This window comes from Centroberyx affinis, unplaced genomic scaffold (genome assembly GCF_046629955.1).
Source record: "Centroberyx affinis isolate AG114_WGS23_722 - 3 ecotype Tasmania unplaced genomic scaffold, CSIRO-AGI_Caff_v1 ptg002422l_1, whole genome shotgun sequence".
Classification (NCBI taxonomy): domain Eukaryota; kingdom Metazoa; phylum Chordata; class Actinopteri; order Beryciformes; family Berycidae; genus Centroberyx; species Centroberyx affinis.
This window is the reverse complement of record NW_027280668.1, coordinates 105,001-126,388: the sequence shown is the minus strand read 5'-3', so window position 1 is coordinate 126,388 and position 21,388 is coordinate 105,001. Positions and strand designations below refer to the sequence as shown.

General features: G+C 43.0%; 2 protein-coding genes across 2 annotated transcripts in view; both read right to left on the bottom strand.

The window, feature by feature from the left end:
- arap3 (ArfGAP with RhoGAP domain, ankyrin repeat and PH domain 3) overlaps positions 1 to 14,924 on the bottom strand; it is a 74,053-nt gene extending 59,129 nt beyond the window's left edge. The window contains exon 1 of the mRNA XM_071533746.1: positions 14,822 to 14,924. The gene's annotated coding sequence lies outside the window, so the exon portion shown is untranslated. The remainder of the gene's footprint in view (positions 1 to 14,821) is intronic.
- Positions 14,925 to 20,061: 5,137 nt separating this feature from the next.
- stard15 (StAR-related lipid transfer (START) domain containing 15) overlaps positions 20,062 to 21,388 on the bottom strand; it is a 20,038-nt gene continuing 18,711 nt past the window's right edge. The window contains exons 5-6 of the mRNA XM_071533747.1: positions 20,778 to 20,830; positions 20,062 to 20,277 (exon numbers count right to left, since the gene is read on the bottom strand). Coding sequence (XP_071389848.1) covers positions 20,062 to 20,277; positions 20,778 to 20,830 — 269 coding nt within the window. The remainder of the gene's footprint in view (positions 20,278 to 20,777; positions 20,831 to 21,388) is intronic.

Here is a 21,388-nt window from a genome sequence, read left to right as displayed (position 1 = left end):
TTGCATTTAAGAGCCTTCTTAAGAACTTCCTAAATTTTCCTCTTATATAATTTCTTAAGATCTATCTAAGATCTACCAGCCCCTGGTTCCCTAGATCCCAAACTGAGACAAATTTCCTTCACTTACAGCTGAAAAAACATGAACAGAAGGACCCAAGACTGACTTTTTTCATCTACTGGCCACAGTAGCTGGTGAATCCCAAACCTCGACATCCCTCATCGTTACAGAAATAGACATGGACACACACACACACACGCATATAGATACAAAAGACACACACACACACACACACACACACGCATGCTTGCCTGGGCTCAGTGGGAGCCAGAGGTCGGCGTCCAGCGTTCAGACAAAGGAAGAGAAGGAAGTGACTCACAGCAGCTTCCTCCTGCCGACCTTTTCCTCCTCCAGACTCTGCAGCCTTCAGCCTCTGCTGCTTCACATTCAGACACAACTTAAAGGAATAATCCACAACATTTCCATCTAACTGACTGTCTGTCCTGCTCCTCTCTCTTTGCTCTAACCCAACAGTGATCCAACCTAATATATCCAGCTTATGAAAGCTTTTCCAATTGTCTGTTCTAAGGGTTTGTTTTTTTTTACGTTTCCGGTTTGTTTGGAACAAAACAGAAGAAGAACTGGGTAGTTAGCATGAGCAGCGATAGCAACCATGGCTGAACAGACAAAGAAAAGAGCGCCACCTACAGAAACTCAAACTGCAGATGATGAAAGATGAAAATCCAAGCCCCGCCCACACTGTTTGATTGACAGGTGATCTGTGGGAAGTGTAGAGCAGAAACACAGCAATGAGGCTGAGCAACAAAGATGGAGACTGGAAAAAAACCAACTATCTAGTGGATTGGTCTTTAAAGTTTCCTCTAATCTAACAGTAAAGACAGATTGAATACTCTCCCAGCCTGTCCTTCCACACTCCTCTCTTTTTGTTGTCACTCCTATTTCCGTTTTGCAAAACTGACAAAATTCCCGCAGAGGGCCGGCTGCCAATTTGCCTTAAACATCTGCTGATGATCTGCTGAAGTGTCCTTTAGCCTCAATCTGCTGAGCGAAAGAGTGAGGACAGACCAGAAGACGGTCCACAGCTGCTGCAGTAACAGTAGGCTATACTGGGTCAGAAAGCAAGACAGAAGCTATAAAGGGCTTATGGAGGAGGAAGCGTCTTCATGACAGAAGGGAACGCGGCTGCAGGGCAGAGAGACCATACAGAGGAAAAAGGCAGTAACTTCAATTCTGGCCCAAAAATGAGACTGAGTCAGTGTTGTTAGTCAGCATTAGGTCACAGGAGGGTGAGAGGATAAAGAATGATGTCTTACTGAGTCAACAAATCAGCACATTTTCAAAGAGTCATTTGTCTGGGCAGTGACAACAAAAACACCTTAAAGCCATTTGTCTCTGTTTCATAGTCTGATCATGGACTGCTTTAGAGCAGAGAGGGAGGCTGCTGAAATCTGCAGATGAAAACCAGCTTAGACTGCACACCGATCCCTGGCAGAAGGAAAAAACCAAACATAAGGTGCTTTCACACCAGCCTTGTTTAGTCCGTTTGAATTGAACCCCGGAGCGTTTACCCCCTTGGTTCGGATCGTTTGGGGCGGTGTGAACACCCTGATCGAACCCTGGTGCGGACCAAATAACCGCTCTCTGGTCCACCTGGAAGAGCTGGTCTCAGGCCGCTTCCAAGTGAACTGTGGAGCGGTTCACTTCTGGTGAAAACACCATTCGAACTCTTAATCTCAGGAAGACAAACAAAAAACTAATAATAATATGATGATATGATGCCCCATTGTTATTGCCATACAATGACACACAGCATCAATCAGCTCTACTATCTACTATGGAAATTTGCACTTTACGTCATTCCTGACGTGTGTGCCATATGCTGTCACCATTACGCAATGCCAAATGCCAAAAACTGTGTGACCCTCTCACCATTACACAATGCCAAATACGCAACGTGCATGTCCGGTTAACCGTCATCACACATTGCCAGTTGCTAAATACGTAAACTACAACCAAGAAAACCAACACAGTAAATATGTAAAAAGCACAGCCCAGCAAAGAGTCATGAAAATAACCTTCATCCGACGCAGCGGACGCACAACATACCCAACGCACACACACACATTCTTATAATTTCAGCTGTCAAAAAATCTCTGGGAATTTATTTTTTCCATCCCAGGAGACTGAGGCTGATTACCGGAGTCTCCTGGCTAATCCGGGAGGGTTGGCAACCCCATCTGGACCGTGTGGTTTTTGACTTTGTGAAAGCGAACCGAACCGGCTGAAAAACGAAACGATGTATGATTCTCACATCAGGTGCGAACCAAGGAAGCAAACTATCAGGTGTGAAAAACTCTCAAAAAAAGGTACTAGTATAGGCAGTAAACTAACAAAAAGGCCCTGGTGTTGTCCCTTTATTTCCGAGTGTATGAAAGCTGCATGCAGTGGCTGTAAAACATTTTTTGGGCTACAAAATTCATTTAAAATATATTTATTTGCGTTTTTTGGTCTAAAGCAAGTCCATCACTTCCTTGTAAGAACGGTAAAATGAAAGACATTTTGAAAACAAACTATATTCAAAATTTGTCAGTGAGTAAAAGGAGTGAATCATTTGGCATAACAGATTTTTCTGTTATTTGAATTTTAGTTGTTTTGTTTTTTTTATATAAATTTCCACTCTACTTTGATGGTAAAGAGTACTTTGAGTAGATTTTAGTCCTATTTAGTCTAAAATAAATGTATAATGCATAATGCAAGCACCGGACTGAGGGAAGAAAGTCTGACTACAGAAGGAAACTACAGAAGGACACATGGGAGAGGAGAAACTGGTTTGAGGGAGGCAGGAAGCCGGTGAAGGCTGCAGATAAAGACCGACCTGAGGAAAACCAGCAGGACAGAAACAGAGGATACAGACCCGCCCATCCCACTTCCACCCTGCTGCACCGGGAGGGAGGAAGACCTGGAGCTGGAAGAAGAGCTGGAGCTGGAAGAAGAGCTGGAGCTGGAAGAAGAGCTGGAGCTGGAGGAAGAGCTGGAGCTGGAAGAAGACCTGGAGCAGGAGGAAGAGCTGGAGCTGGAAGAGAAGATCTGGAGCTGGAAGAAGACCTGGCTGAAGATCCAGAGCTGGAAGCGAGATTAAAGAAGACCTGGAGTTGGAATCTGACCTGGAGCTGGAAGAATAACTGAAGTTGGAAGAGGACCTGGAGCTGGAAGAAGAGCTGGAGCTGGAGGAAGAGCTGGAGCTGGAAGAGAAGATCTGGAGCTGGAAGACGAGCTGGAGCTGGAAGAAAACCTGGAGCAGGAAGAAGACCTGGAAGAAGACCTGCAAGAAGACCCAGAGCTAGAAGAAGACCTGGAGCTAGAAGAGAGGACCTGGAGCTAGAAGAGAAGACCTGGAGCTGGAAGAAGACCTGGAGGTGGAAGAAGACCTGGAGACTTCTATAATTCTTCTTTAGGAGATCCCAAGAACTAGTAAAATCGAATTTTTTGTGGGAGAGCCTCTTCCTTGTCTCTGCTTTGGTTTCATTCGTAGGAAACTAGGCAGATGTACATGGTATCGGTTGCCGTGGCGGCCATGTTGTGCCCTCTGCAGAACATCAGCATCACTGTCTGATCGCAAAGCATTTGACGCTGCCAATGGCAAAATACCTGCCGTGACATCACTGATGGAGGCGTGGCCAGAGGTTTCAGCGCAACAACCATGTTCTGCCCCGAGAAGCGATGGAGGACTTTACAGCTAAAAAAAAATCGTTGATTTGATCTTTAAGAAAACTGCCATCGACACCTGCCTGAAAACAGCATTCTTGTCTCTTGACAGGAGATGAACCGTCAAATGCTGAAGTGACTTTTTTCTTGGAAGTAAAGAACCGCGGTGCGACCTGACCACAACTTCTGCTGTCTGGAGGTCGGCTGTGGTCAGGAGGAGGAAGGAGACACAGATCGAAGACGCATCCAGTACTGTGCTGATGATGCCAAATCTATTTTTACTTTTACACACACAAAGAGGATTCACACCAGACTTTTTCCATTACTCCTTTTCAGACGTATCTTCAAGTAACAATCTGTGACATTATCATCTGTCTGTCCTGCTCCTCTCTCTCTCTCTCTCTAACTCAACAGTGATCCAACCTATATCCACTTCATGAAGCTTTTCTACTTTCTAGTCGGTGTCTGGTAGCTCTTTCCTGGGAAAAATCCTCTGCTGCAGAGGAAGTGATGCATTTTATTATTATTTCCGGTTTGTTTATAATCAACAGAAGAAGACCTGGGTAGTTAGCAGTGGTGGAAGAAGTACTGAGATCTTTTACTTCAGTAAAAGTAGCAATACAACAATGTAAAGATACTCCATTACAAGTAAAAGTCCTGCATTCAAAATCTTACTTAAGTAAAAGTACATAAGTATTGGCAGCAAAATGTACTTAGAGTATCAAAGTGAACGTACTCATTATGCAAACTGTCCCCATTTAGAGAGTTATATTTTTCATAAATTATTGGAATATTAATACTGATTTATTGACATACATGTACATGTAAGCAGCATTTTAAAGTTGTCAACGTGAAGCTAATTTAGCTATACTTTTGGGTAGTGTAATCTATAACAATGCTATTTTATAGTTATTTTATAAAGATGATCAAATGTTTTAAATATAAAATATTGATCTGAAAAGTAACTAGTAACTATAGCTGTGGATTAAATGTAATGGAGTAAAAAGTACAATATTTCCCTGTAAAATGTAGTGGAGTATAAGTACAAAGTAGCATAAAATGGAAATACTCAAGTAAAGTACAAGTACCTCAAAATTGTACTGAAGTACAGTACTTGAGTAAATGTACTTAGTTACTTTCCACCACTGGTAGTCAGCATGAGCAGTGATAGCCACCATGGCTGAACAGACAAACAACAGAAAATCCAAGCTCCGCCCACACTGTTTGATTGACAGGTGATCTGTGGGAAGAGCAGTGCAGAAACACCACAGTGAGGCTGAGGGACAAAGATGGAGACTGAAATTTTTAAAACGAGGCTCTCGGGGTTTAGCACTTTAACAGAAGATAGTGTTAGTGAAATGTCTTTCCTCAGGCAGGATGTTATCTACCAAAAACAAACAAATCTCCTCTTCTCTCTGACGTCTTCTCCTTCACTCCTCCTATCACGTCTCTGACTTCTCCCTCCTCTGTCCTCCTCCTCCTCCTCCTCCTCTCTCATCACCTCCTCTCCTTCCTCTCCTCCTTCCCTTCCCCCCTCTTCCCTTATCTCTCTCCTCTTGTCCTAATCAGAGCTGTAGATCTGACTTCTGTCACAGTGGGACAAAACACAGGATACAACACTGCAGGAACACACACACACACACACACACACACACACACACACACATCAACCCTCTCTCCAACTTTGGCTTCTTCTGGATTTTTCTGGATCAGGATATTTATTTATAGTTTGCCAGTTAGCTAACTTGTGCCCCAAAAAAACGGTGGTTCTTTGGCTCCGCCCACTGAGGTTTAACTGCGTTGTGTTCATGGGCTGTTTTGTCAGAAAATCAAACCTGGAAGACAAACGATAAACAAACAACAACAAGCTAATTAGACGAACTTCATTCACACAAATGTTAGGTTAGTCTAAAGGAGCATGTGATGTGTTTTCCTGCTGTTGACGGACACAAAACCAGAGTTTTTCGCCTCAACAAGGCAAAACTCTACTCGGAAACTCGGGTAGCATTCATGTGAAATTTCCAAGTACGAAATTAATTTTTCTGATATATCCAACAGTACATGAATGTAAGTAAAACTCCAATCTGCTTTATTTTGAGTTCTATTCTGTTCTAAGCATCTATAGAATAAAATACATTAGTGGTGAAAGAGTGAAATCTGCTGGTTCATTTTGGGGAGGAATCAGACAATGAGGCCGGTGACCAAAAAATGTATTTAGAGCTGCAACGATTAATCGATTAGTTGTCAACTATTAAATTAATCGCCAACTATTTTGATAATCAATTCTTGAGTAATTTTTTAAGAAAAATAAGTCAAAATTCTCTGATTCCAGCTTCTTAAATGTGAATATTTTCTGGTTTCTTTCCTCCTCTATGACAGTAAACTGAATATCTTTGGGTTGTGGACAAAACAAGACATTTGAGGACGTCATCTTGGGCTTTGGGAAACACTGATCGACCATTTTCTGACATTTTATAGACCAAACAACTAATCGATTAATCGAGAAAATAATCAACAGATAAATCGACAATGAAAATAATCGTTAGTTGCATTCACGGATGTAATGTGTCTTGGCTGTCTGTGGATCACTATTATAAAGACCGAGTGATGCATCACAACACAGCAGCCAAACAGCATCAGCAGCAGCAGCCTGGGAGACGCTCAGCTGAACCAGCAGAAGTTTCACACTGTCCTCTTTCATAAACACACCCTCCATTTTTTCCTCTGCCCTTCCCAGTTCTCCCTAAACACCAAACACACCCCTTCCTCTCCTCTGTCCCGCTCTCTCTCTCTCTTTCCTCTCCCTCCTCCCTCTGCACTACTTTCCATCTTCTGACTCTCATCTCTCCTTTCACAGTTCTCCCTCTATCTATCTCTCTAAAATTTCTTACATTTAGTTTACATGCACACCCGGATTACTGGCAGTGATCAGCTTAATACAATATTTAGATGTTTGCATGGTTTGAAGTAACGCGATAATAATTCACATGGATTCAGTTAATACCAGTCTACAGCTCCTCACTGCACTACATAAGCAGACATCGGCCGTGGTTGCTCATAAATTTGTTTATCCTGTTATATCAAACTCACAAGTTAAGGGCGTCCTGGTGATTCAATAGTTTAAAGGAATAGTTTGTTTTATTTGTTTTATTTAGGATCCCCATTAGTTATTACCGCAGTAGCAACTATTCTTCCTGGGATCCACACAAAAGACAAGACAAGACATTCAGACATCACATAATGCACAATCCACAATATCAACAAAACACTTCAGAGTTCGTGCTCATTTTACCATTTTACCTAATTTGATCACATTTCCCTGCTTGGTCCAGAGGGGAGCGTATGTTCCCAGAGTCCTATGTTCCCAGGTACTAAGTTCCCAAGGTCCTATGTTCCCAGGGTCCTAAGTTCCCAGGGTCCTACGTTCCCAACGTCCTATGTTCCCAGGGTCCTATGTTCCCAGGGTCCTATGTTCCCAAGGTCCTATGTTTCCAGGGTCCTATGTTCCCAAGGGTCCTATGTTCCCAGGGTCCTATGTTCCCAAGGTCCTATGTTCCCAGGGTCCTATGTTCCCAAGGTCCTAAGTTCCCAAGGTCCAATGTTCCCAGGGTCCTAAGTTCCCAGGGTCCTATGTTCCCAGGGTCCTATGTTCCCAAGGTCCTATGTTCCCAGGGTCCTAAGTTCCCCAGTTCAATATTCTGTTAACACACATTAACCCTCCTACTGTGTTCGGCTCAAATTTGACCCGTTTCAAGTTAAAATATTTCACAAATATTATCCAGTGTTTTTTATTGGAACAAGGCTTCAAAACAGCTATATAAACACAACAAAACCAATGGTTATCATTTTATTTGATTTTGAAGGTCTCTAACCCTAACCCTAACCCTAACCCTAGACCTAGACCTAGGGAACATAGGACCCTTTGTCATGTTCCCGTTATGTGCCATATAAATCTGGGGAACATAGGACCCTGGGAACATAGGACCCTTTGTCATGTTCCCAATTATGTGCCATATAGATCTGGGGAACATAGGACCCTGGGAACATAGGAATCACTCCGTCCAGAGAGACGCCCGGCCGCTCTGCTCGTCTTTCACACCGTTCCCAAAGAAACCTGAGTGTTGAGGGTCTGTTGGGTAAAACCTGAATCATTTCTAGGCTTTAATGCAGTAGTGAAAAACTGAAGGGAGGAACAGAAAGGCACAAAATGGTTTTCACTTTCAGACCAGCCTGACATGAAAGGCAGATGATCTGTTTATAATCCAAACTGTCTGGATTCAGTTACAACAAGCAATAAACTCCGACCTTAAATCTGCTTATTAACTTATAATGAAACCACATGACGCTCGATATGAGCTGAATGCAATAAACAAAATAATGTAATACTGAACCACACCACAAGCAATAACGTTCCACACTGGCTGTGATGTTTTTTCCAGTTCATTAGACGAATGAATGCCTTTTGTATTTGCTTGTTGCCGTCCTTCCCACACAGGCCGGGACAAGAATTTATTACCTCAAATAAAAATGTCGAAAGTAATGAACATCTTGACTTTTCAGCCTCCGCAAGTCTGCTGCTAAAGAGCTGAGAAACATTTGTTCACCAGCAGAACAGTAGTAAGACTTCTGATCCCAGATCCACAGCTGGTGATGCTGAGGATGCAGAGTCAGCATTACATGACAGAAACACATTCTGACAGATCCTCTTCCGTTATCTATCTTCAGTCTGTGATGTTCAGTTCATTCCAGGAGTTATTTAGTGATGAAGTGTTGTCATTTACGTTTTTGATGAACCAGCTTTCCCTCAACCTGCCTCGTCTACTTCTACCGCAGTTAGTGATTTACTACATTTCCCAGAATGCCTTTCAACCTACGCCCAGAGAACCTGCCTGGACTTGTTGCATCCAGCTGGGTTTAACGTGTAGGTGGAGAGAGAGATAGCGACAACGATATTAACAGCAAGAGAGATGAGAATGAGAAAAAGGAGTCTCCTCTTCCTCAAACCCCAGCATGTCTCTCTGCTGCAGTGCATTCTGGTCTCTCTCCTGCTCCTGTGGGTGGAGAAACTGGTCTCTCTCTTCTTCTACGATGGATTTCTCCCTGTATGATTGTTGAATGTCTCTCGGTGCAAAATGGCGGCTCTAGAAAGAAGCCCTCGCTCTTTGATTCTGAGGGACTGACACCAAAACCTGACGTTTACCGCTGAGGTTTTACATCCTGAAACATTTTCTCATATCAAACTCCACTGGAGCTGCTGGAAACATCTGGAGGTGACGTCACCTCGTCTGTGATTGGCCGGTTATCCACCAAGAAGAAAAACACAACTAACTACTGAATGAAGTCAGGAAGGTTGAAGCTCACTGAGGAAGAACATTCAAACTGACTGACACACTAAAGTGACCGGTCTGTTGGTCACAGATATGCTCATTCATATGTGCATACACACACACACATATGCATTCATGCACACACACATAGTATAAGTGTGCACATACACATACACACACAAACAAGTATACGTGCACACTGCTCACACACACACAAGATAACTACACGAATAGCACTGAAATAATTCAACTTGGTCTTCAGTGCTGTGGCTCTGGCTGTGTGTGTGTGTGTGTGTGTGTGTGTGTTTTTGTGAGTGTGTGTGTGTGTGAGTGTGTCCAGCAGTTCCTCCTACTGTAGCAGAACAATGAGAGGAAGAGCAACACAGTCCTGACTGATCCAACAGAGAGAGAGAAAGAGAGAGAGAGAGAGAGAGAGAAAAAGGAGAGAGAGGGAGGGAAAGAGAGTGTGAAAGAGGAAGGAAGAGAGAGAGATGAAGAATGAGAGAAGGAGGAAGAGAGGAGTGAGAGAGAAGCAGGGAAGGAGGGAGGAAAGAGGAAAAGGAGAGAGAGAGAGACAGAGAGAGAGAGAGAGAGAGAGAGAGAGAGAGTGTGTGAGGTCGGGCGAGCGAGGCCGGCCTGTATGTATAAATAACAGTGAAGCTCTATTGTGAGACACAGAGGCTCATTGTTCCACCGCTCCGACTGGAACCACACAGCAACATACTGGGAACACTGGGAACACACAGCAACTTACTGGGAATACTGGGAACACACAGCAACTTACTGGGATCACTGGGAACACACAGCAACTTACTGGGAACACACAGCAACACACTGGGAACACACAGCAACACACTGGGAACACACAGCAACACACTGGGAACACACAGCAACACACTGGGAACACACAGCAACACACTGGGAACACTGGGAACACACAGCAACACACTGGGAACACACATCAACACACTGGGAACACACAGCAACATACTGGGAACACACAGCAACACACTGGGAACACTTGGAACACACAACATACTGGGAACACTGGGAACACAGCAACACACTGGGAACACACAGCAACACACTGGGAACACTGGGAACACACAGCAACACACTGGGAACACTGGGAACACACAGCAACAAACTGGGAACACTGGGAACACACAGCAACATACTGGGAACACTGGGAACACACAGCAACATACTGGGAACACAGCAACATACTGGGAACACTGGGAACACACAGCAACATACTGGGAACACAGCAACATACTGGGAACACTGGGAACACACATCAACATACTGGGAACACTGGGAACACAGCAACATACTGGGAACACTGGGAACACACATCAACATACTGGGAACACTGGGAACACACAGCAACATACTGGGAACACTGGAACACACAGCAACATACTGGGAACACTGGAACACACAGCAACATACTCTTTTCTGGTTTCTCTGTCCTGTCTGCGTCTGTCCTGTCCTGTGGTGTTCTGCCTTGCTCTATTCTATTCTATTCTATTTCTATTTCTATTTCTATTTCTATTTCTATTTCTATTCTATTCTGTTTTTAGTCCCAGTTGTGAAACCATCAGACTGAGGAGACGCTGTGTTTTGTGTCACACCCACTCTTCCAAAAAAACAACAGTTAGCCAGAGAGAGAGAGAGAGAGAGAGAGAGAGAGAGAGAGTGTGTGTGTGTGTGTGTGTGTGTGTGTGTGTGTGTGTGTGTGTGTGTGTGTGTGGGTGGATGACAGCCTCTACACCAAACCTCATGCTTACAGTGTGCGCTGCATGTAGGGTTGCAAAGGGGTGGAAAATTTCCGGTAAATTTCCGGAAAGTTTCCGGTAAATTTCCATGGGAAGTTAAGCTGGGGAATTTTGGAAATATTCCAAATTGGAAACTTTCCATGGGAATTATGGGAATTTATGGGAATTTATGGGAATTAATGGGAATTTATGGGAATTAACTGGGAATTGAGGGTAATTTAATGGAAAGATATCATATCCAAGCATAAATATTTGTTTTGTTATAAGCAGACATCCATCCAAAATAATACAATTAAAACAGATTTATTTGTAAGTAGAACTTTATCAAGTGTTAAATATTTTATTGAACAATCAATTCTTTCATTGAAGAACAAAAACATGAATGTTGAGTTAAATATTACTCATCCCCCCGACCCAACCCATTCAAAAATTAACAAAAATGCACAGGAATGCACAGTGCATGTAGGGGGCGTGGTCTCAATAGCCCTGCAGTAAGCAGTGTGCTATGTGTGCATGTGATTGAGGAATAGCATAGATATTCAACTGTACTTGCATGATATCTGGTTGTTTTAGTCAGGATTATGCTAAAATATATTTTCCCCAACTATATTTAAGTTCCCTATTAAGAGCACACCTTCAATTTCGTAAATTCCTGGTTTATTCCCGTTTATTCCCATAAATTCCCGTTAATTCCCATAAATTCCCGTTAATTCCCATGGAAAGTTTCCAACTTTGAAAATTCCCGGAATTTTGCAACCCTAGCTGCATGTAATTACAAGAGAGAAAAGAAAGAAATGGAAATGATCATTCATTACGGGTGAGAATTAAAGCAACGCTTCATCTGAGATAAACTGGGATGAACTGGGATAAACTGGGATAAACTGGGATAAACTGGGAAAGAAGACAAAATTTGCAACATCTATATCTGCTTTTGTTCAGATGAGTATCTTTACTGTTAGTTTATATGAGGGAAAGGCAACCATGAGCCACGGAGGGAGAGTCTGCAGGTTTTCATTCCAACCAAACAACTAAACACTACAGCAGCTGATTTCACTGATTAACAAACTTCAACCAGACTGCTGCCCATCCCTAGTTTATATTGATCAGATAGAGATGGTTCATGTCCCCACCGCTTTTTAAAGCTCTGTAAGTGAAGAAAAACTTGACTGCAACTTGACTGTATGCTGAAGTGTTCGCATGCAGACCGGACAGAGACACAGAGAGGATATTTTGGTGCCAATCCTCTCAAAAAATAGTATTCACTGTTTGCCCCAATCACAGGTAACGAGACCAATGGGTTAAACTCATAAAAAGTCTGAGTAGTCCTTTAAAAAAACCCACATTTTGGTACATTTCAGTGTTGTATAAAACCTCCAAGTGTGGCGTGACGAGGAAAAAACCGCCTTCAAAACAATAAGCGGCAAGAATGGAAGTGTGAGATCCAGCTGAGTTACATCACACCGCCGAGGCCTTGTGGTTTATCTGGGAGTTTCTGAAGAGGAAGCCGTGTTGTTCTGGGTTCCTGTTGCTGCTCAATGGAAGAAGTGGCAACACACAGGCAGGCAGGCAGGCAGAGAGCGGGTCCTGCCCACTGCCCAGTCACCGGGGAAGTGTGTGTGTGTATGTATGTGTGTGTGTGTGTGTGTGTGTGTGTGAATAGCAGCTTTTGATGTAACTGCCTATCAGCTGTTGAAATCAGCTGCCAGTTGACCGTGGTGCAATTACACTGCAATCAGTCCAGATGATGTGAAAACACCAACAGACTGAACGTCTTCATGATGCAGCAGCAGCTTCATGGTTGGAGCCATTCATGAAATTCCACAAAATTCCGTGAAATTCGACTTCTCAGAGAGTTTGTCTAGACTTGCTAAACATTACAAATCAAACATTATAAATCAAATAAAAGATCCAACAGATCAAATACATTCAATCATAATGTATAGGGTATGCTAGGGTACAGTAGGGGACCGTAGGGTAAGGTAGGGTATGTAGGTTACAGTAGGGTACACTAGGGTACGGTAGGGTACAGTAGGGTAAGGTACAGTACACTAGGGTATGGTACGCTAGGGTACAGTAGGGTATGCTAGGGTACAGTAGGGTATGCTAGGGTACAGTAGGGGACAGTAGGGTAAGGTAGGGTAAGGTACGGTACACTAGGGTACGGTACGCTAGGGTACAGTAGGGTATGCTAGGGTACAGTAGGGGACAGTAGGGTAAGGTAGGGATACGTAGGGTACAGTAGGGTACGGTATCGTATGTTAGGGTACTGTAGGGTACGTAGGGCACAGCAGGGTAAGGTAGGGTACAGTAGGGTATACTATAGTACAGTAGAGTATACTATGTTACAGTATAGGGTACACTATGGTACAGTAGGGTACGGTAGGCTACAGAAGGGTACAGTAGGGTAGTAGGGTACATTAGGGTACATTAGGGTAGGTATCACTCTGACAAGTATGAAACAGGTATCTGGGTTATTTGGCTGATCTGAAGCTTTCTGCAGGTCAGACTCTACTGACAAACACTTCCACACTTCTGACTTTCATCACACAAACTTTCCTGCACTTCTGCAAACCAGCCAGCCGTCTCTGCAGTCTGCAGTCTGTCTCTGCAGTCTGTGAACCGCAGGCTGCGTCAGGATTGTGTCATTCTGTCACCGCCGGGCAGAGAGACTTACATGACACCAGCAGATAGAGACTGACCAGCAGATACAACTACTGTAGGGAAGTTAACTGAGCAATCTGCACAGAGGGCTGGGCAAGATTTTGATATTATTGTTTATTGTCTTTCTTTGGAATCATATAGGACGATATGAAGATAGCTTGCAGTCCAAAATTCTGACAAAATGAGGTCTGAAACGTTTTAAGGAATATTATTTGAACATTTCAGAGTTTTGTTTGACATCGCATGTAACATCACCATGGAATGAACATCAAGATTATTTGTCATATGATTTTGTATAACTAAGTCATATTGTGATATACAGTATATTGATACTGAAATAATCCTTATCTCATGATATTGATTTCAGCCATATTGCCCAGCTCTAGTAGCAGGTGGTAATGTTATAGTTTCCTACATGTATCATAAGCTGCAATTCAAACTTTTTTTTTTTTTTTTGCCTTTATTAGGTTTTAAAGCAACTCTCTGCTTCTGCCTCCCAGGTCCACACACTCACACTGGGAGTTTCCCAGTTCAACCCAGTCTGCTGCTGCTGGAAGCTGAGCGGCTCCACAGCAGCAGCTGGGGCTTCAGCGCCTTGCTCAGCGGCTCCGCGGCAGCAGAGATGAGACTCGCTCACTTTCCCACCCAGATTATTCAACCAGGCTGAGATTCAGACCGGCGACCTTCCTAGAATTCCTTCCTAGTATCTTAGAACAAACTTTAGACAGACACGATCTAGATATCACGGCAAAAACCTAGGCCTAATTATCATAAGAATATAAACCGTAGGAGATAAACATACCATAAAGTACGATAAATTCACTATAAACTCACTATTATATATTGTATAGACACACTAGAAGTCACTACAGGAATATTATAGGAAATCTCCCTAGAATATTTCCCTTCCTTTGCTGAGCTTCTTATCATCTTATCATCACAGAATCACTCCTGTCGGTGTCAGACTCACTCGTCACCAGTCTGCTTGTCTTCGCATTCATTGAATTTTCCCATTCTAGTTCACATGAAAGATGCGTCTGTCTCCACTTTGCGCGCAAACTTTCCTCCTCCTGTAGCACTCCGTCCAGCTCCACACACACACACACACACACACACACACAGCGAACTATCTGTCATCCAGCGAATAGATACTAACAAATAGAAAAGTTGCTACTAAACCCTGACAAGTTGCCTGTTTGGAGGAAAAACAGCAGAATGTGCTCCATCCCAGAGACAGACAGGATATCGCCCACTGCCTGGCGCTCAGCCACACTGTTAGATCTGTTAAATCTTCACTTAGTCTCACCGAAATGACAATAAAACATTTCTTACCTTTGCAGTGTGCTGTGCGCGTTAATTGAAGTTATTTCCCTCGGTATTAAACCTGTTAAACTCCTCGGTTCCTCTGTCTGACCGGAGCGCTGCAGGAGGAAACCTGACTGGGCTAGAAGTTTGGCAGGACGACAGCGTCAAGGCAGACAGAATGACAACAACTACAACTTCCGGTTACACATTTCAAAATAAAAGCACCCAGTCAGGCCAACAAATACGACTTCCTTTTTTTAAAAATCAAAATAAAAGTCCCGAGCGGAGGCGTTCCAGTTCAAATGCTGCACACTTGGAAGGATTTCAGTGAGTCTTTATTGAGGGAGCCAATCAGGACCGAGTCCAGTTGTGATGCGTTTCCTGGAGTTAGACTGAAACTGACTGGAAAAAAGGATGGAGTTTTGAAAATAACCTACAATAACTTTCAATTTAACCACTCAAACAAACTCAAATTTGAACAATGTTTTAATTAGTCATATTTCATCATACATGTGTAGAAATAAAGGACAATTTTATTTTATTTTAATTCCTATAATATGGCCCCTTTAAAGGGTCAAAAAGTTGTAAAAGAGGTTTGTCCTGGAAGGTTTGGACAGAGAAACCAGTAGTGGAGGGTAAACCCACCTAAACTCACTTTACTCACCTTTTTAATATTTAATAGTATCATTAATACATTTCTCTGAGGACAGTGTCACTACAGCTGTGCAAAAGCCTTTCAAGTGAGCTTTGACCCGCCTTTTTAGGCTAATATAAATCTATATGGCATTAATTCATAGTAACTAGTATCAAACCGATATAAGTTATATGGGAATATGGTATTTTAAAAGGGGAAAAAAGCATAAATCAAGGCTTTTCTCAAAACAGACTTGATTTTTTTTTAATTTTTGTCCACATTGGTGGTCATTTGCTTCATGATGGTCACTGACTGTAGGTCCTACAGCAGTTTACCCGTTTAATTTACCACTTCATCACCACTCTAAATCAGCTAGTTATCACACTAATCCTTGTAACTTCAGATACTGAAAAGAGGAGAGAAAAACTAGATTTTTCCAAACAGTTCCTGTTGGGGAAGCAGCCGAAGTTGAGACTTACACAACGGGAACATCTCATACCTGCCAGTGTGACTGGTAGAGTAAGGATTGGGACTTTAAAGGGGGGAAAAAAGCTTAAATTGATGATCTTTTTTTGTTTATGTTGGTAGTTGTTGCTCTTTTGATGATCACTCACTGGAGGTCGGAGTTTACCCATCTTTATTTACCATGACATCATTGGTGGTTACCAATGGTTACAAGGGACACGCCGCCATGTTGGAAGAGTGACAACAACAGGAGAGACTGCAACCTCTTCTTCCTCCCTGATTTTTCACCCATTTTTCTGGACCAGTCTGCACTCTGCCACACAGAAACCAGGCATTTTCTTTCCTCTGTCAGGGAGGAAGCGGAGAAAACAATAGCCATCTCTGGTTTTGTTGTTTACTCATCCAACATGGCGGCGCGTCCCTCGTAACCGCTCGTAACCCCGCTCCAACAGCCCGGCAGCCTCTATTAAAAGCATCCAGCAGTTAGGAAGCGGTCGTGTACGCAGTGTTCTGGATGAGGCTCTCCTGTGAGAAGTCGGACAGCGGTGGAGTTTCCTCTCCGCTGCCGAAAAACAACAATCTGAGCGCCGCAGACAGGAAGCAGGAAGTGCCTGAGACAATACACACTGGAGAGGATTTGGAGCCCAGCTGCATTTTTTATGCACGAAAGAAGGATGCAGTCGCACATAAACTTTTCCTTATCGCCGCAGGAAAAACAACCTCAGCGGGCCGAACGGGGAATTGGTACTTAAAGACTCCAAGATTGTCAGAGTGAGACGCAGTGAGTTGGTTTGTGCACAGAGTGAGAGCTGACCGAGAGTTTTGGGACAGAAAAATAATGACTTTATTAGATAGAGAGGAGAATCTCTTTACAGGAACAAAGAGTGACTGCATGGATGAGATGCACACACCGTCTCCTCTGCCCTGAGGTTTGAGCTGCTTCAGTCCTGCAGGATCTGAGCTGATGTCAGAAGCCCCTCTGTCTGTCTTTGTGCGTATGGTAAATCATTTCCCAGCAAAATGACACAATCCATTGTTCTACTGCAGCATGCACTCAAAAAAAAACCAAAGGGGTTCTTCCAAGATCCAATTAGCACCTTAGGTCAGTGGTTCTCAACGTGGAGTCCGGGGACCACCAGGGGTCCTTGAGGGGGTTCCAGGGGTCCCCAACAAATTGATAAATCAAGTTAACACAATCACAGGATGTAGAAGAATGACTGTTCTGATCATAGTTTCACTGTTATCTCTCTACCTACAATACAGACAGTCATGGAATTCTGGACAAAATCATATCTGACAAAAAAAATATTCTCAGATTTGGGTCCGAGAGACGAAATCTCATCAAAATAGGGGTCTGTGGCTCTAATGTGGACTAAATTAGGGGTCCTTGATATGAAAAAGGTTGAGAATCACTGCCTTAGGTCACTAGAAAAAACATCCCTTAAACCAGCGGTTCTCAACGTGGGGTCCAGGGACCACCAGGGGTCCTTGAGGGGCTTCCAGGGAGTCCCCAGCAAATTGATGAATTGTTAAACTTCACCATTATTTCATTTACAAGAAGTTAACACAATTAGAGAATGTAGAAGAATGACTATTCTGATCATAGTTTCTCTGTTATCTCTCTACCTACAATACAGACAGTCATGGGATTCTGGACAAAATCATATCTGACAATAAAAATATTGTCAGATTTGGGTCCGAAAGACAAAATCTCAACAAATGTTTGTCCATGGCCCTAATGTGGACTAAATTGGGGTCCTTGATATGAAAAAGGTTGAGAACCACTGCCTTAAAAGGTTCCTTGAAGAACCCCCTATATGTGACAGTCTTGCAGAACACGCCTCATGAACCCTTTATGAAGGGGTTCCTCAAGGAACCTGCTGGGTTTCCCTCATCTGAAGACCCCCAAAAGTTTCCCCAAAGCCCTTTAAACTTTTTAAAGCTCTTCTGCATTTACACAGTTCATGATGTAGTGAAGCCGTTCCCCCACTGGAGGGCGCTGCAGGTTCACAAACAGGCAGCTGATGTCAGCGTCACACCTGACATGATTTTCTCTCACTGCATAAGAAAGCTGACAGTCATATTATATATTCATAGACAAACTTAAAGGCAAAACATTACTAGACTGAGAGTTGAACCAGAAGCGATGCATTTTTTATAACATAACTTAGACCTGAAGCCTGGAGGATTCTGCATACAGACTTTACAACATTTCACACTCTGTACCTCTTTACCATGCAAGTACCCGTCTGAATTTGATGTTCAGTGCTGACCAAGGCCAAATAATATTTTCAAATTCTCTTGATGGTTTGTTTTACTCTACTGAGCAGCCAGACGGGCGGGGTTAAAGTTTATACAATCACAGGAAAGTATCTCAGAGTCAATTGCCATACTTTTCTGTGACTCACCTGAAGCGATCTGAATAGTCCTGATGCACTAAACTCCACCCGTCTGGTGCTCCCAGCTCGGTAAAACTAACACAAAGAATTATTTGCCAGTACCATTCATTCGGTTCATTGTTTGCATTCATCAAAACAGAGCTGTTAGCATCTAAAAATTTGCAGCTAAAATCATACAGCAGTTAGGAAGTCATCAGTATGTTCTGTACAGACTGCAGACCTGGACCAAACCACAGCTGGAAATGGTTGAAATATTTGTCAAGACTAAATAATTCTGATGTTTATTTACGTAATATGAGGATTATTGTAGCTGATATTTAATGCCGTTACATATTATTGCTTGTCGAACTCGTTCTGCCTGACCTGTCAGCTTTACATCATGAGAACCACGATGAAAACAAAGTCTCTCACTTCACTGAGACTCCATGAGTCTCCATGATCTTCACAAAAACTGCAGGTTTGCTGCACATTTAGTCACAAACTCACTGTGTTTCAATCATAAGGCATTGGAACAAGTTGGTCTGTGACTGGTTAAATATGCTGCATAAAAACCTTGAGTTTTTATGGAGCTGAACTCAGGACACTAGACTCTTGACTCCTCAATGATTTTATTCACACTTGCTGTGTTTTTAAAGTTGCAAAAATCAAATCAAGCCTCAGTGTTCGCCTCGTTCACAGCTGATTGTCACATTATAGATACATCATCTCCAACACGATGCTGAACAGCAGACGAGTCGAACACGCAGAATCCAGGAAGAAGCTCTACGGACGATCGGACTCAAATTTCCCTCTTTGTTGTTCGCAAAACAAAAAAATACAGTTTGGAGGGTTATGTTGTTTGTTAAAGCAAATTATACTACCATACACAGGGGACCACCTATGTAATGTTATCACTGTCAATCAAATCAATCTAGAGTGAAATTTTCTACTGTAAGATATTGTATAAAAAGAAAAGAAATAGCCCACAAATCCAGTCAAGACCAGGACTTCCAGTTAAAGAGAAACTAAACCCCAAACCCAAATCTGGGTCAATAAAAAGCATGCTACTGAAATTGCCATCTGCTATTGGCTGATCTTTGGTGCCAGGTGATGTCACCTTCTATAGACTTCTGTGACATCACTTGGCCTGGCACCAAAGATCAGCCAATAGCAGGTGGCAATTTCAGTAGCATGCTTTTTTTGGAGTTTAGTTACTTGGTAACACTTTACAATAAGGGTCACTAAGTTAAGGGTTAGTTAATGCTTAATAAGGGTTAACTAACCCTTAATTAACAGTTAACTAATGTGTAATTTACTAATGGTGTTCATGTTAACTAAGGTATTAATTTATACATTATTTAATAGTATGTATAAATTAATACCTTAGTTAACATGAACACCATTAGTAAATGTTTACCAGACACATTAGTTAACTGTTAATTAAGGGTTAGTTAATGCTTATTAAGCATTAACTAACCCTTAACTTAGTGACCCTTATTGTAAAGTGTTACCAGTTACTTTCTAATTTAACAGAGTCGAGACAGGAGGTTAATCCCATCAACACAACACAACTCCCTGCATGGAAACTGTCTCCCATTGGAATGAATGGGAGACAACAGAACGGTCAGCTGTGAACGACACGTTAGAGAAGAAGCTTTCTGAACAAATCAAGCTGCTGGAAACTCTCCCAATCGTTTTCAGGTGCGGTTTGGCTCAGGTCTGACACACACACACAGACACACACACACACACACACACACACAGGCGGAGAGAGGTTCCTGGTGTGGATTCTAAGTCTCTTCGTCGTCGCTGTGGTGCGCCTTCTCCTCGCTCAGGCCGCTCTCGTCGATGTTCTCCAGCGAGTCGCCGCGCTGCAGCGTGAGCTCGGCCACGCTGATGCAGGGCAGCGTGTTCTGCTCCGGGAACATCCACGGCTTCAGGCTGGGGTTGTGCTTCCTCTTCCACTCCGGGTACTTCTGGGACGCCTTGTAGATCTTCTTCATCGCCTGGGAGAGAGCGTTTAGTTTATTAGCCATTTATTTTTTTAAAGATGTCTAAATGTTTATTAGACCTCCAGGCCAAAATGAGGCTCCACAGGGTTTAAAAGTGAAAGTAATGTTCTTCTTAATCTTCTGGGGTAAATGACAAAACTAAAGCAGTATCTTACAGACTCCTCATTATGTGCATTATACTACAGTATATAACAGCAATAATATAGAAATAAGAAAAATAAGAAATATGTAAAAAAAAAAAATATGTGCAGCATTTTTTTTTTTTTCCAAGAGGCTGGAGGAAATGTCGTTTGGGTTGGCTAATCTGTGGTGAGTGTGGGGGAGGAGGAGGAAGAGGAGGAGGAGGAGGAGGAAGTCCCTGATCTGGGCCTTTCACTCCTGCTTTTTCCTTCCCCTTTGTTCTGAATTATTGCACAAAATTATTACCGGAATATATTCTCTCTCTCTCTCTCTCTCTCTCTCTCTCTCTCTGATATATAAATTGATGATTTTACCTTTGGAGCCACAAACTGGGAGACTCGGTTCACCACCCACTTGGGTAGAGAGCCTGCAGAGAAGAAGAAGAGAGGGGGATGGAGATTACTGCAGAGTGTGTGTGTGTGTGTGTGTGTGTGTGTGTGTGTGTGTGTGTGAGCGCTCCTATGTGCACGCGTATACCTACAATGTGAGCATTGAGCCTTGTGTTCAATATAGTTCACAACTCTGATGACGGAGCACCAGGGCCGTTACTGAGCGAATACACAGCTGGCTCACTGCAGCACACACACACACACACACACACACACACACACACACACACACACACACACACACACACGGATGTACCCCCACCCCCTCCCGCCAGAGGAAGACATAAATTATGGAGGCCAAATAGCTGCTGACATCAGCAGATTGATGAAAGTTGCCCCTCACAGCGTTTTAACCGGCTGGAGGCTTCAAACACTTCCTGGTTCTCCTCCAACCACGTCGCTCTGTCGCTCTGACATCACAGAGAGAGAAATTCTTCAGTTCAAAGACCCAATCCTTAATTTATATTCTAGTTATTACTAGTTATGGCTCTCTTTATCCAGAGAGACTCCAGAGGTCTAGAATAAGTTACTATTCC